Consider the following 13423-nt stretch of genomic DNA (forward strand, 5'->3'; position numbering starts at 1 on the left):
CGAAATGATCATGCTCTATGCTCTATTGATACTTGCTTATGGATCTTTAGATGAGGGTCTCAAGAAAATCCTAAGGGGAAATTCTGCTTTCATTGATCGTGTTTTACTTAGACTTAAAAAGCCCCCCCTCCCATCGCAGCTAATGTATAGCTTTTAGTTTGAAGGATTCCTTTATAAGGTGATTAATAGTAATGTAAGCTTATTATATGCGGTAAACTGATTATTAGTACATTTTTCATCTCTAGTAAAGTGGATTCATCTCTTTGTTGTTGTTTGTGCTGTCTAACTCTTTGGACTCTTGTATATACTATATTTTCCTTCTTTGACACCCGCATAAAAAAGACTGCTTGTGACAAAATATGGAACCATATATGGAATTTTCTTCTACTTTTTTCTGGAAATGTCTCTAACTACTTTGGAGAAATGAAATCCTGTTAATGTTTTAGTGGGCTGCGTTTGGAAAATATGTTGTGAGGAAAGGAACATGTTTTCCCAAAATGTTAGACCTGCTTTGTCAGTTTTTAATGGTGTTTGCCATTAAATCTTGGATGATCGCACGGATATGTAGCTGATTGACATGCTTGCGTAATAGCCTAACTTGTAACATTACACTGGCTCATCTGCAGGGCAACTTAAGGATTTATTTCTGGAAAAGCAAAGCTCAGCCAGGTATTTCAGTGCATTTCAAAATACTCCATACAGATCACATCTCCACCCCTATGAAGATCTCAGATGTTGTGTTTTTCCCTGAACAAAAAGCCCTCTGCTTTTGATTATTATACACCTTTACTATTTTATAAAGTGGAAGAAAACAATTGTAACTATTTGAAGCATCAGCAGCAATGGGACATCTTGGGCAGGCACACTGTTCTGAATCTTTTGAAATAATGAATTAATTAACATGGTTAGGAGATAGTTATGATAGTATTATAACTACATTGGCACAAACCAGAGTTGCTCTTGTAGTCAGTGTTTAAAGTGAGCTTGCAAACCGTGGTTACAGGAGCATTTGGTCAATTTTATAACCTATTGGCAAAAGTTAAGGACACTTCTAATTGAACAGCAGTACTGTGATATTTTAAACCAGTAAAGAAACCATGGTTAGCACTGATAATAATAAGTTCTTATTAACTGTATACCCCAGCCATCTGGCTGGGTTTCCCCATCCACTCTAGTGCAGCTCCCAACAGAATACGTATTAAAAACATGCTAATAACTGATAAAAACTATAGAGTGTTTAAAGCAAACCATGGCAGGGTGTGAGAATACCCTGCAGAAAAGGGGGGAAGGTTACTCCTGAAATGGGGAGATTCATTTGAGGTTAGTCGAATAGCTTCATTTCTAGAGATTCTTCCGATTATGCACAACTTAAGCCGTAGCCTTTTTCTAAAATGTCACTCATGTTGGAATGTTGTTTAATAAAGCACCCATGGGCTCACACCATGTGAGGTGCGTGGAGTTTTGAAAAACATTTACCAATGTCTTTATTGATTATTGATTTGTTTGTTATTACGGCTTTTGGGTGCCTCGTATGCTGCAACACTTTTAGCCTTCAAGCAGATACAGAAAATATTCAGCTGTTTCACACAAAAGCAGCGTAAGAAGCCCCATACATGCTGCTAGAAGTTTTTCTAGTAAATCTTTGTATCAAAGCTCTGGCTCCTTCCATTAAATGTGCTTTTTATGGAGTACCAAGTTATAAATGTAGTGCAGCTACGGCATATTAATCTTACTGCAGAGATTTAATGAGGCAGTTGTTTTGCGATGGACACTATTGGGAGCAGACAGCGACAGAGTTTTACTTCACCGCTGAACTGCAGAAATATTCCTTTCCTGGTCATAATTATAACCACATGATCTCTTAGTTTTCCTTTCTTTTGCCAGCACTTTTCCATGCAGAAGTGGCTTGGAAGGAGGTCCATTAAAACGCAGTCAAATGGACTGGAAACTGGGCTTTCTTCCTCGTAGTTTGACATTTTAGGCTCTTGATCAGCTATGGATCCTTGTTGCGTGGAGAGAAATATTCAAGATGAGTTTCAGGCATACAGATTGTCTTTGCCAGTCTGCTGAGATGGCTTTTAGATATTCATTACTTTTTTAAAACTTGACTTTTATATAGGTTATAAAAAGTAAATGTGGTGAAACCTAATTTTTACATGGACAGAATAGAATTTCTGCTTGTTGGCCTTAAACCAATCTCTTACTGGAAATTAATTGAAGTCCATGGGTTTATTGCTGCTAACTCTTTTAAGCCTTTTCAGTTTTTCATTTTCCTCCAAAGTTGTAGTTTTATTAGACCAAGTTACAGCAATAACATCCCTTATGAGGAGAAGGAAGAGAAGGAGAAAGCCACCTGCCAGGACACGAATGTAATGGGGAAAATACCATTTATAAATAACATTTAACATAATCAGGAACAGAAAACAGCAGTTCATTTATGTACTATATTAATGGTTAGAATTCCTTCCAGAGCCAAATCTTTCCCCCCTTTTGCATTAGGTAATCTTATAAAGGGATCTTGCAGATGGGACAGTGATATACAGACTTGCTGACGTATTGAGCTTTACTAGTGTATTGTGGTTTGAGACCCTGAACTTCCAGCAGTTCATGCTGGAGATCCAATTCAGTGATGGACAATCCACACACAGCTGTAGGCTTCTATGAGCGGATTGTCCACCCATACCATGAGTTGTATCCAGTGCTAATCCTGTTTAGAGTTGACCCATTGAAATGAATGAACATGACTAACTTAAGTCCATTAATTTCATTGTGTCTACTCTCAGTGAAAGTTAGTTGGATACATCCCATATACACAAGGAGATGGTGACATGTGTGTCTAAGTAATATCTGAAACCCAGCAGTCCCAATTTTTTCTCTGTATCCAGACTCCAGCAATAACAGCATTCCAGAGATTGTGTACTTGTAAAACTTTTCCACCCCTTCCCTTGTTGGAAAAGGTGGGCCCAGTGCATTTATTTTCCCATGTCTATCATATGTTTGATAGGAGAAAAAGTTTCTAATATCACAGATATCTGAAATGCATCTGTGAGCTAGAGAATTCATGTCAAGTTCTGCAGTTATCAAAGAAAAAATTCATTTGGTAGGACTTCTGATTTGGAGTCATGTGGATATTTGATGTAGAGAAAGTGTGGGAAGGCAAGCTCTGTGTAAAATAAATGTTGATAACGTTAGGTGACACCTACCAGTATAAGCTTGGAGATGCTATAAAACTTCAGGCTGATGATGGCCATACACCAGTCCATCATACTGATGGGACCAAGAGAAAAGCAGGGATTGCGGTTTATGCTTTTTCTCTTGTTTGCTGCCCATCATATGAGTGTGCAACCACGGGTTTAGATATTGGGTACTTGGCAGACAATTTGCATTGTGGAACTCTTTTTAAAAAACCCTATTATTATTATTATTTATACCCCGCCCCAGCCACTCTGGGCGGCTTCCAATCAAATGTTAAAAACAATACAGCATTAAATATTAAAAACTTCCCTAAACAGGGCTGCCTTCAGATGTCTTTTAAAGATAAGATAGCTACTTATTTCTTTCACATCTGAAGGGAGGGCGTTCCACTACCGAGAAGGCCCTCTGTCTGGTTCCCTGTAACCTCACTTCTCGCAATGAGGGAACCACCAGAAGGTCCTCGGCACTGGATCTCAGTGCCCAGGCTGAACGATGGGGGTGGAGATGCTCCTTCAGGTATACTCCTTCAGGTATATTTTTTTAAACTGTAGTTTGTAGTCTGTATGGTTACTGGGTGGTGGGAATGGAAGCATGTGGCTATTTTCTGTACATCCAGATTGAGATGTTGAATGAGCAGTGTTCCCAGAAGATACAACTATGGGAAGTCATTAACTAGTGTGAAAGGCTTGGAATATATTGGTGGAGCCAACCAATAGTTAGGGTTGCCACTGAGCCAATGCTTCATCAAAACCTAGCCGTAATAAATGTGTGTTGCCATACGTAATGTAGACTATGGTTCTACCTGCCATTTCTAAAACCATTCAGCAGCTTCCAAGTATCTGTGGCTTTGTTTTAAAATGGAGAGGTCTTTATGGGGGGGGGGGGAGAGAGAGACAGTGGTAGAAATATATGCATCAAGAGAGGCAGAGTGGCAGAGGCTGCCACAACTCATTACACAGAGGCTGTGACCGAACCCAGGTCTCGCAGGTTTTCCCCCTTAAGAGTTGACCTAAAAACTACCGTAGCATTTTGCTAGAGCATGCATTCTGAAGTTGCAGCAGAAGGGACTAAGTTGCCTGACTCCCGTCCCAGTAGGTTTGTATTTGTGAATGCATAAATGGAAGCAAGTCTTCCCTCTCCCCCACAGCGACTCCCATTATGTAATTTGAAAAAATAATTCTAACATTAATAGTTGGTTCTATTTTTGTAAAACGCATTGTCATAAGCAGTTTTTCACGTTTTGTATCCTAAGCTCTGTGCGCGCACCTGTCTGTTATTCTATTGGATTCTTGTTAAGGGCCAGCATTCATGAATAATAAGTGCTGAGCGTTGTTGCATCTCTTTCTCCCCTCTAGCATGCTACTTAAAGCAGAGTCAGACTCTACCCTTATTTTAAAACAAACAGGTCTGTAAACTTTATGTGCAGCATTTAAATAGTCGTGTTAAAATTCAGACCCAGTGCCTGCATTTCCCCGAGTGCTGTCAGTTTTATGAGATGAAACTGGGAGCTTGAGCTGAACATCTAATAGTATGCATTGTGCACATGCTGCCTTCCAACAAGTGTTTAATGATGTCGGGGTCAGTTTGCAACAGTTAAGACAATTATTTCTTTTCCTCAGCTGCTTATAACCTAGCGGTATTTTTAACTGCTAGGCTAAGGTAGATGTAAAGGTTGGGAATGTACTTACAAGTAAGTTTGGGATCCAAGCAGTGTGTTAAAGGGAGTTTAAAGGGGCTTTTCTCTTCAATCAGCATGTGTTGTTCTGGGGTAATGTAAGATCCAAATGAAACAATATGGAAATTAGCTGGTACATGCCAGTATACTACTTCTATACCAGGACTGCTTCTTATGAGAGTCATATTCATTTTTAAATTATGTGTATACTGCATGTATTATACCATGGGGACTCACTGTCAATCACAGTTTCCTAAAGAGTGTATATGTAGTCAATATTTGACTAGAGAATGATGCACGGTGGATTGTGCCTTACTACTGGTGGAATGTGAGCACCTTTTGTAACTGAGTTGCTTTCCCATGTACTATGGCAGCCTTAATTACCACACACACTTTCCAAAGGGATTTTAAAGGGAGCTTTCCATATGCATTTAACATGTATAAGCTGCTTGTTAGTAGACGACATATTCATAATACTTGCCAAATATAGGTGCCACCATACCAAAAACACAAAGGATCATACTTTTACATGCCATTCACATACACAACCTAGAACTTGAAATATGTCTTTATACAAACACATTAACTTCTGCACCTCATTCACACATGCAGACTAAACATATACCAATATTCAGACACAGTGTTTACACATGTACAATCACTTTGCCATTTGGGTTTCTTGGTTCCTCATACAGATTTTTCCACTGTTTACATAATTCCAGGTATGAAACCACATTTCCTTTATTGAGTTTTAAGGATGAAGAGGGTCATCTGCAATTTGGGGGGGGGGTCTCTTCTCTTCCATAGTACTTAATGGAGCTTGATCAATCGGTTAATTTTTGCGGCCAAAGAGGGTGCTCTCTTATCAGGCAAACTGTTGAGGAGAGCACTCTCTCGCAACTTCCTAGGGAGAAGATGTTGATGTGTTCCTGCCTTCCTGTGCTGGCAAACCCATTCTCTTTCCCCATACAGCTTAGTGGGAAAATGATGGTCTCTAGAGGGGAAGCTTTCTTGATGTCTCCAGTCCTGCCATCAGACTGAACTGAGGTTTATTGCTATGCTAACCTCTGTAGGAGAAACTGCTGCTGCATCTGAACAAATGTTGAGTTTCAGTGGATGCAGAGCTTCCACCCGAGTCAGTTTTAGGTTCTGCACCTCCACCTCTTCTCAAGTTCCTCTCTCAGGTCTCTTTTTGCTCCAGTCAGGTGTTTGTTTTCCAGTGGGCAGGAGGAAATTTATCAGATTTCTTATAGGCCCAGGGGACTATATATATGCAACCTTGATCATGGCTTTCTACTTTTGGAGGAAGGTTGATAGAAAGATACAGCTCCTAGTATCTGAAGGGAAAAAAAAAGATATTTTTAATACCTGGTGAACTAGATAGAGCTCTTAGCTTTTCAGTACTATGTTTTCAAGCCTTTTTGGCATGGGTAATCTTCTGAAAGTTCACAAGAAGCTCTCTTCAATTATGATCTTTTTAAAGTCTTAAACTTGCTTGTCCCTTTTGCGCTGGGGACGCGGGTGGCACTGTGGGTTAAACCACAGAGCCTAGGAACTGCCGATCGAAAGGTCGGCGGTTCGAGTCCCCGCAGCGGGGTGAGCTCCCATCGTTCGGTCCCAGCTTCTGCCCACCTAGCAGTTCGAAAGCACCCCTAAGTGCAAGTAGATAAATAGGTACCACTCCGGCGGGAAGGTAAACGGCAATTCCGTGTGCTGCGCTGGTGCTGGCTCGCCAGATGCCACTTCGTCACGCTGGCCACGTGACCCGGAAGTGTCTTCGGACAGCGCTGGCTCCCGGCCTCTTGAGCGAGATGAGCACGCAACCCCAGAGTCGGTCATCACTGGCCCATACAGGCAGGGGTACCTTTACCTTTACCTTTTGCGCTATACAAAGCTGCAGTTGTGCTGGATGATTATTAGATTTCACTTTCTACAAGGGATTTGTGTGAACCGGTTACAAAATGTTAGAACCTATTGTTGGGCTCATCATTACTGTCCTGGAATTAGATTATCAGTTTGATCCTCACTATACCAGTTACGATTTATAATGATGGAAACAGGGTCTCTTGGGCTAGTGATCCTCTGCGGGTTAATACAGCTTTGGTTAATTAGCAGACAGTTTTAATAACTTTAGGACTTCTCATTTTAAGGCATATGTTTTTATTTTTAGTTGGCAATAAAATAAAATAATCTGATCATTTGGCTTGTTAGGGAAATGAGACAGTTTCATTCTCACGACTTGGATAGCTTTTATCATTTTTTGAAAGTTAAAACAAAATCTCTTGAATTCACTCACTGGTACATTTTTTGTCTTTCCTTTCGTTATATAATGGTGAATTGTAGAAGGGATTTATTCTTTTAAATTATTCAAGTGATGAAAAGCCCCCAATAGTTATATTAAACTTGACAAAATTAACTGTGACGAATGGAAGTGCTGCTTTTGCAGGGGGGAGTAACTGTTTGGGAAGAAAAACCATTGAGAAAAGATAGGATGGATGCTTCCTCTGTTTATGTGGCTATAAAAGCTAGTATTATGTTCATGTTCTGCAGGCTTGAGCAAAAATACCCCCCCCCCTGTTAAGTAACCTAAACAACAACAAACCCAATCTGAATCTTCTTCTTTTTAAAGGATCTCTTAAAGCCCTGGAGTCACAGTCTTTATTTTCTTTCAGATCTGAACTGTAAACTAGAAGACAAGACAGAAGATGGAGAGTTGATAGATTGTAAGAAAAGGCCGGAAGAAGGGGAGGAGTTAGAGGAAGAAGCTGTGCACAGCTGTGACAGCTGCCTCCAGGTGTTTGAGTCACTGAGTGATATCACAGAGCACAAGATTAATCAATGTCAACTGACAGGTAAACAATACTTATCACTTTGTGTCTCCTTCCACTGTTCTGTTTCTGATTTCAGGTCCCTTCTTCAGAACCGCTCTCTTATTCCCGCCCCCATTTCCCCCTTCCCTGTTATTTTACTGCTAAAGATGCTCAGGTAATTTTGTTCACATTTCTGAAATGATTCCATTGTTCTTCAGTGAATGGGTTCCATTCAGGTTCTAAGGAAGCATGGATCATTCTGGCAGACCATTAAACACCATTGTAGATTTCTTTATAACTGATTTTTCTTACTTGCCTCTCCAAGCATCTCTTATGCAATTTGATGTAAGAAAAAATGGCGTGGGTACAACCTGGTCCTTGAAAACTTAGACTCAGGGCTCCAAATGCTGTTTTCAGAAATGGTGTGTGGCGATCGCTGATAGAATTTGCAGTGGATGTAGTGAAACATTACACCAATAACTGTAGTGTGCTGGTCACAGTAGCCTCATGAACCTACTCCTATCCAGTTGTAACACTGTGGACAAAGATGCTGTTTGGTGTTTTACTTTTGGGCCTGTGGTCTAGAGCAATGTCTGGGCACTAAAGAAAGGTGCATTTTCTCAGTGGGTTTTCTTAGCAGTGATTGGGACTGACAGAACCAAGTAAATTTCTAATGCAATTTACTAAACAGAATATGGACTTGGATGCTGGGATGGTGATGAGAAGACCCACCTCATATAACCCCATGTGGTAAACCACAGGAAGCATTTTGGTTGAGAAGCTTTCTTGAAAAATCTTTTGGCCTCAGAAGCATGAGGAATTATGTAGGGGCAAACCAATGCATCCTATATCCTTGAAGACCAATCCAGGGACTCCAACCCAAAGGAATGCAGGTCAGGGCAGCTCCAGAAAACAGTTGATATTAGACATTCATGTTTTTTGAAATCAAAGTAATTTTTTCAGCCGTGAAGAAATATGTGGTGCAGCACTGGCAACAGTCCCTTGGTCTAAGCAAGCAAATTCTCCTTTACCTACCATAATAAGACTATATCCAAAAATAAACACATTTTTTACACAATTCCCCATGGTTTCTTCATTTACTTGTGAATGTTATTCAGATTGGCCTAAACCTTCTGAGTTCAGATCACAGGAATCATCACGGCCAGCAGTTAGCTATTTCTGTAGAGAAAAATGTATGAGACGTGTGCTTTTGCAATTAAGGGAAGCAGATAAGCATTTTGCAGTATTATTTGTGTGCATTTACTGGCACCTTTAGCTCTTTAGCCAAAACAGCCACACAAGATTGCATACTTGTATGTATAAAGCAGGCTGTAGCTCAGCAGCAGAATACATGCTTTGAATGCAGAAGGTCCAAAGTACATGCAGTTAAAAAGCAGTCTCTGATAACAAGGCTGGGGAAAGACCCTGGAGAGAATCCTTAGACTCTGAGAGCTGCCTTCAGTCAGAGTAGATGAAGCTGTCTGGGAATGCTTATATTCATAAGGTAGCCTTGTATGTTCATATGTATAATCTGGTATTGAAGCTAATTCATGGTGAATAGAGAAACAGAACAAACATATTTAAGGGGGAAATCTCTCATAATATGGCACACTGTGTGATGCCAAAATTTGGCATCCCCAAATGGATCTTCTCAATTGTGTACAGGGCTGTCCTAAGCGTATGCGGTGCCGGGGTGCAAAGATCTGCCTGGCGCCCCCCCCCCAGGCTGCTCAGTCCCAGGTGCAAAGGAGGGTGGAGCCGGCTGGCTGCCTCAGCATCTCACTGGCTCGTTCGCCCCTGAACTTGTGGCGCAGATCTGCCAGCAGCAGAGGAGCCCGCCGCGGCGCTCTGACCGACAGGTGGGCTCTTCCCTGGACTCAACTCTTGGTCCCTGGACTCTCGGCCTGGCGCCCCTGAAAGCCCGGTGCCCGGGTGCCCCGCACCTCTAGCGCCTATGGGTAAGACGGCCTTGATTGTGCATCTTCTCAGTTTGGCGCCCCCTCAGCTTGGCATCCTGTGCGGGGAACTGCCTGCACTGCCCTATATTTGAAGCTGCAGACAATCACAGTATATATTTTCTGTGTGTTGCCTTCTGTTTTGCTTTTTGCTCTTGGTCTTTTAAATCATCTTCTGACCAAAGTTTGGGTAAATCAATCCTTCTGTTTCACTCCAGCCCTTTTATGTACTTGTCATGCTCTCCTTTAGGCAATTCTTATTTATGTCTGGCAAGGTGTTGGTGTCGGTGGGTGGAAACCCCTCCCCCCCAATTTGACCATTATGTTTGGTAAACTTTCTCCTTTTCTACCAAAAAGAAGAAACAAAAATAAAAAATTGCTGCCTCCATTTTTCCTTGACGGACCCTTTGTAATCCCCTGACATATCTCACCCGGAGCTGGGTGTTGAGTTGAGTGACTGCAAGCAGCATGAACTGAATATCGCGCAACTAGGGAACTGAAGCGAAAGGAGAAATTCCTGGAGCACTGCTCCTGATCCACTTCACCCCAGGTCATGCTGGAGGGCAGAACTTGCCATGCTAAATGAGGGTTAAAATGGCTCTGCCACTTGAGTACATTTAAAAAGAAATGTTTTTCAAAGAAAGGCACTGAATCCCCTAAAAAGCCTGGTGTCTCAGTGTTGCTGTAGAAATTGTTGACTGGTAGAAATCAAAACTATTCAAAATAAAACGGAGGGTTTGGAAAAAATTAAAAACCTCTTTCTGCATCGAAGGACCAAGATTGTTCCTCGTGCTCTGCCACACCTGAAATAATCCAAAATTAAGTACAGTGTCCTGCACTTGAAACAAGGATTATACAAATATGCCATTTTCTTAAAAGTATCTCATGTGTGTGCTTGTTTTTAATGCTGTCTGCAGGATCAGTCAAAAACATTTTATGTGTTGGTTTCAGAGGGTGGGATATATTAGAAAAAAATAAATAGCAAATGGTTTTGTCCTGGATATGGTATGAAATAATGCCCTTATACAGTTTTCTAGTTGTTTCATTTTTTCTAATTAGCAATGGGCACTAGAAGAGACTTCCCCAGCTGGTAAACTATGGTTTATTGGAACCACACAGATGTGCAGAGCCCTGGAGAGTTTCTCGCAGCTGCTTTTCTCCTCCCTAGTCCTCCCCCCCCCCCCATGGGGTTTGGATGGTATGGCTAAAATCTTGGCCTGCATGGCACTGGAGTAAAAAGACCAGGAAGGAGGCTTGTTGTATTGTATGAACCAGGCCGTGTATGAAAAAACGAGTGAAGAAAACATGCTTCAGCCCCAAATGTGAAATTGGGTACTTGAGGCCGCAATCCTATATATAATTCCCCACGAGTGTAATAGGACTTACTTTCCAATAAACGTGCACAGAATAGTGCCGTAAATTAGGCTGCTAAATCTATGTTTTCATTCCTCTCATATTTAGTTTAGTTTTGAGTTATTGGAAGTTTCAGCACCATGTTTTGTGTACGTTAAGCACAATAATGTCAAGAAAATATGACCCAGTAACCTAAATATAAACTGATGAAGTATTACTGAGCCCAAGGATAGTTGCTGCTTTTAGCAAGTATTGATTTTTATGATGCTTGGAGAGATAGCAAACTTCTGAAAAAGCTTTTTTAAGGAACATTCTTATAGATTTAGGATCCTGTTTTGCAGACACAGTTAAGTTCTAATTCAGATCATATTCTGGTGCTACTTTTCTTCCTGGGATCGTACTTCCGCGACTCGACAAAATCAAATCCTCTTTCATAGAGGCTCAGGTGCAATCCCATATTCAGATAAAGATGGGATCTTTTCTTTCCATCTCTCTTTTTCTTAGTCGTGAGGGGAGTAGAAACCTATGAGTCTGTGGCCTATTACTGATCTTTCCCAAGGTGTGGAATGGTCAATAATGCCAAAGTAGGCCCTAACCTGGGACGCGGGTGGCGCTGTGGGTTAAACCACAGAGCCTAGGACTTGCCGATCGAAGGTAGGCGGTTCAAATCCCTGCGACAGGGTGAGCTCCCGTTTCTCGGTCCCTGCTCCTGCCAACCTAGCAGTTCGAAAGCACGTCAAAAGTGCAAGTAGATAAATAGGTACCGCTCTGGCAGGAAGGTAAACGGCGTTCCGTGTGCTGCTCTGGTTTGCCAGAAGCGGCTTAGTCATGCTGGCCACTTGACCCGGAAGCTGTACGCCAGCTCCCTCGGCCAATAAAGTGAGATGAGCGCTGCAACCCCAGAGTCAGCCACGACTGGACCTAATGGTCAGGGGTCCCTTTACCCTTTACCTTTTTAGGCCCTAACCTAATAACTTTATTCTAGTTCAGAATGCAAAAGCTAATTTGACTTGCTTCTGTGTCCCTAGCCATGTGTTGTGTGCACATGGGCTTGGGGTGTGTAAGAGAGCTTTCTTCGCACTATACTGTAAATGGCGATGGAAACTTGGGAGCCTGAGAGGCTTTTTGTCATGTGGCTCTAAGGTGCAAAGGGAGAAGAAGAGGGTCTGCATTCAAAGAGTGGAGTGGGGGAAGCGCATGCTAGCTATTAATTTGTTTTCAGTGCTAGAGTATAGCCTTATGTCGCTGCTTCTCCTGAACATTGTGGAATCCAGACTGAAATTCTGTCAATTATAGGAACATAGGAAGCTGCGCTATACTCAGCCCATCTAGGTTAGTATTGTCTTCACTGACTGGTAGCAGCTCTCTAGGGTCCCTCGCAACCCTACCTGGAAATGCCAGGGATTGAACTGGAGGCATTCTGCATGCAAAACATAATCATTATCATGATTTCATTTTCATGCCGCCTTTTCATAGTTAATAATGATTATAGATAATACTAATTTTATTATTTAAACCCCACCCAACTGGCTGGGTTGCCCCAGCCTCTATGAGTGGCTTCAGCACACATAAAAACAATAATAAAATGTCAAATGAAGATGCCACCAAACCGAACTATTTCCGCATAAATAATAAATTGTCATAAGATCTAAAAATTAAAGATAGAAAAAAATATATTGATAACAGCAATGCCCACCCCAAGAAAAACCCCAATCCCAATACCCCAATCCCAATTGCTCTATCACTGAGCTACAGTTAGTAATTATGCTCCTGTCATGGTTTCCAGTCAGACCAAATTGGAGTTGAGGATTAAAGTTTGCAAACGAAGGCCCACGCCTGATTTAAGGCAACAGTTCTGTGCAGACTAACCTGGGAGTACATCACATTGTGCCTTGCTTCTGGCTGGACTTGTGTAAGATTGTGCTGTGTTCCTGTGGGTTTCAGTGGCTTGTGGCTGAAACCCTAATTCAAACATAAAGGCTCCATCCAGTGGCTCTGGTGTATACTGAGTGCTCAAAATATTCCCCAGTGTCGGAGATAATAAAACAGCCTCTGCTCCCATAGAGCACAGTCCTGTAAGATTTTGGATTATGACTGTAAGGGAAGCAAGTCTTGCTCATTTTTGTTTTAAATGTGCATAATATCCATCTGGGGTTAGCATTGGGCCGCACGACCCCCCCAAAAAAAGTTATAAGCACTTCTAATTAAAATGCTGATAAGAATATATATGCAGACATCCTTGGAGGAGAGTGAATGGTTGTGTACCAGAAACATAAGACCTACTCACATGGATTAAGAATAAAGCACATTTACATTATAGAGAGTGGATCAGTTCAGACCTCTATGCTCTTCTCTACTTCTAGATAGAATTTTTCTTTGTTAGCTGTTTTTGTTTTAACTTAATATCATTTTCATATATTTGTCAATTTAGCCCC

The 13423-nt window shown here is 41.5% G+C and overlaps 1 protein-coding gene across 10 annotated transcripts in view; it reads left to right on the forward strand.

Moving 5' to 3' along the window:
* ZNF521 (zinc finger protein 521) overlaps nt 1-13423 on the forward strand; it is a 293634-nt gene that overhangs the window by 26629 nt on the left and 253582 nt on the right. For all 10 annotated transcript variants that reach the window (XM_081919941.1, XM_081919942.1, XM_081919944.1 and 7 more), the window contains one exon: nt 7543-7722. Coding sequence is in view for 9 of the 10 variants with exons in the window: in XM_081919942.1 (XP_081776068.1) it covers nt 7543-7722 (180 nt within the window). In the remaining variant the exon portion in view is untranslated. The remainder of the gene's footprint in view (nt 1-7542; nt 7723-13423) is intronic.

This window comes from Podarcis melisellensis (assembly GCF_964234715.1).
Source record: "Podarcis melisellensis genome assembly, chromosome: 7".
NCBI lineage: Eukaryota > Metazoa > Chordata > Lepidosauria > Squamata > Lacertidae > Podarcis > Podarcis melisellensis.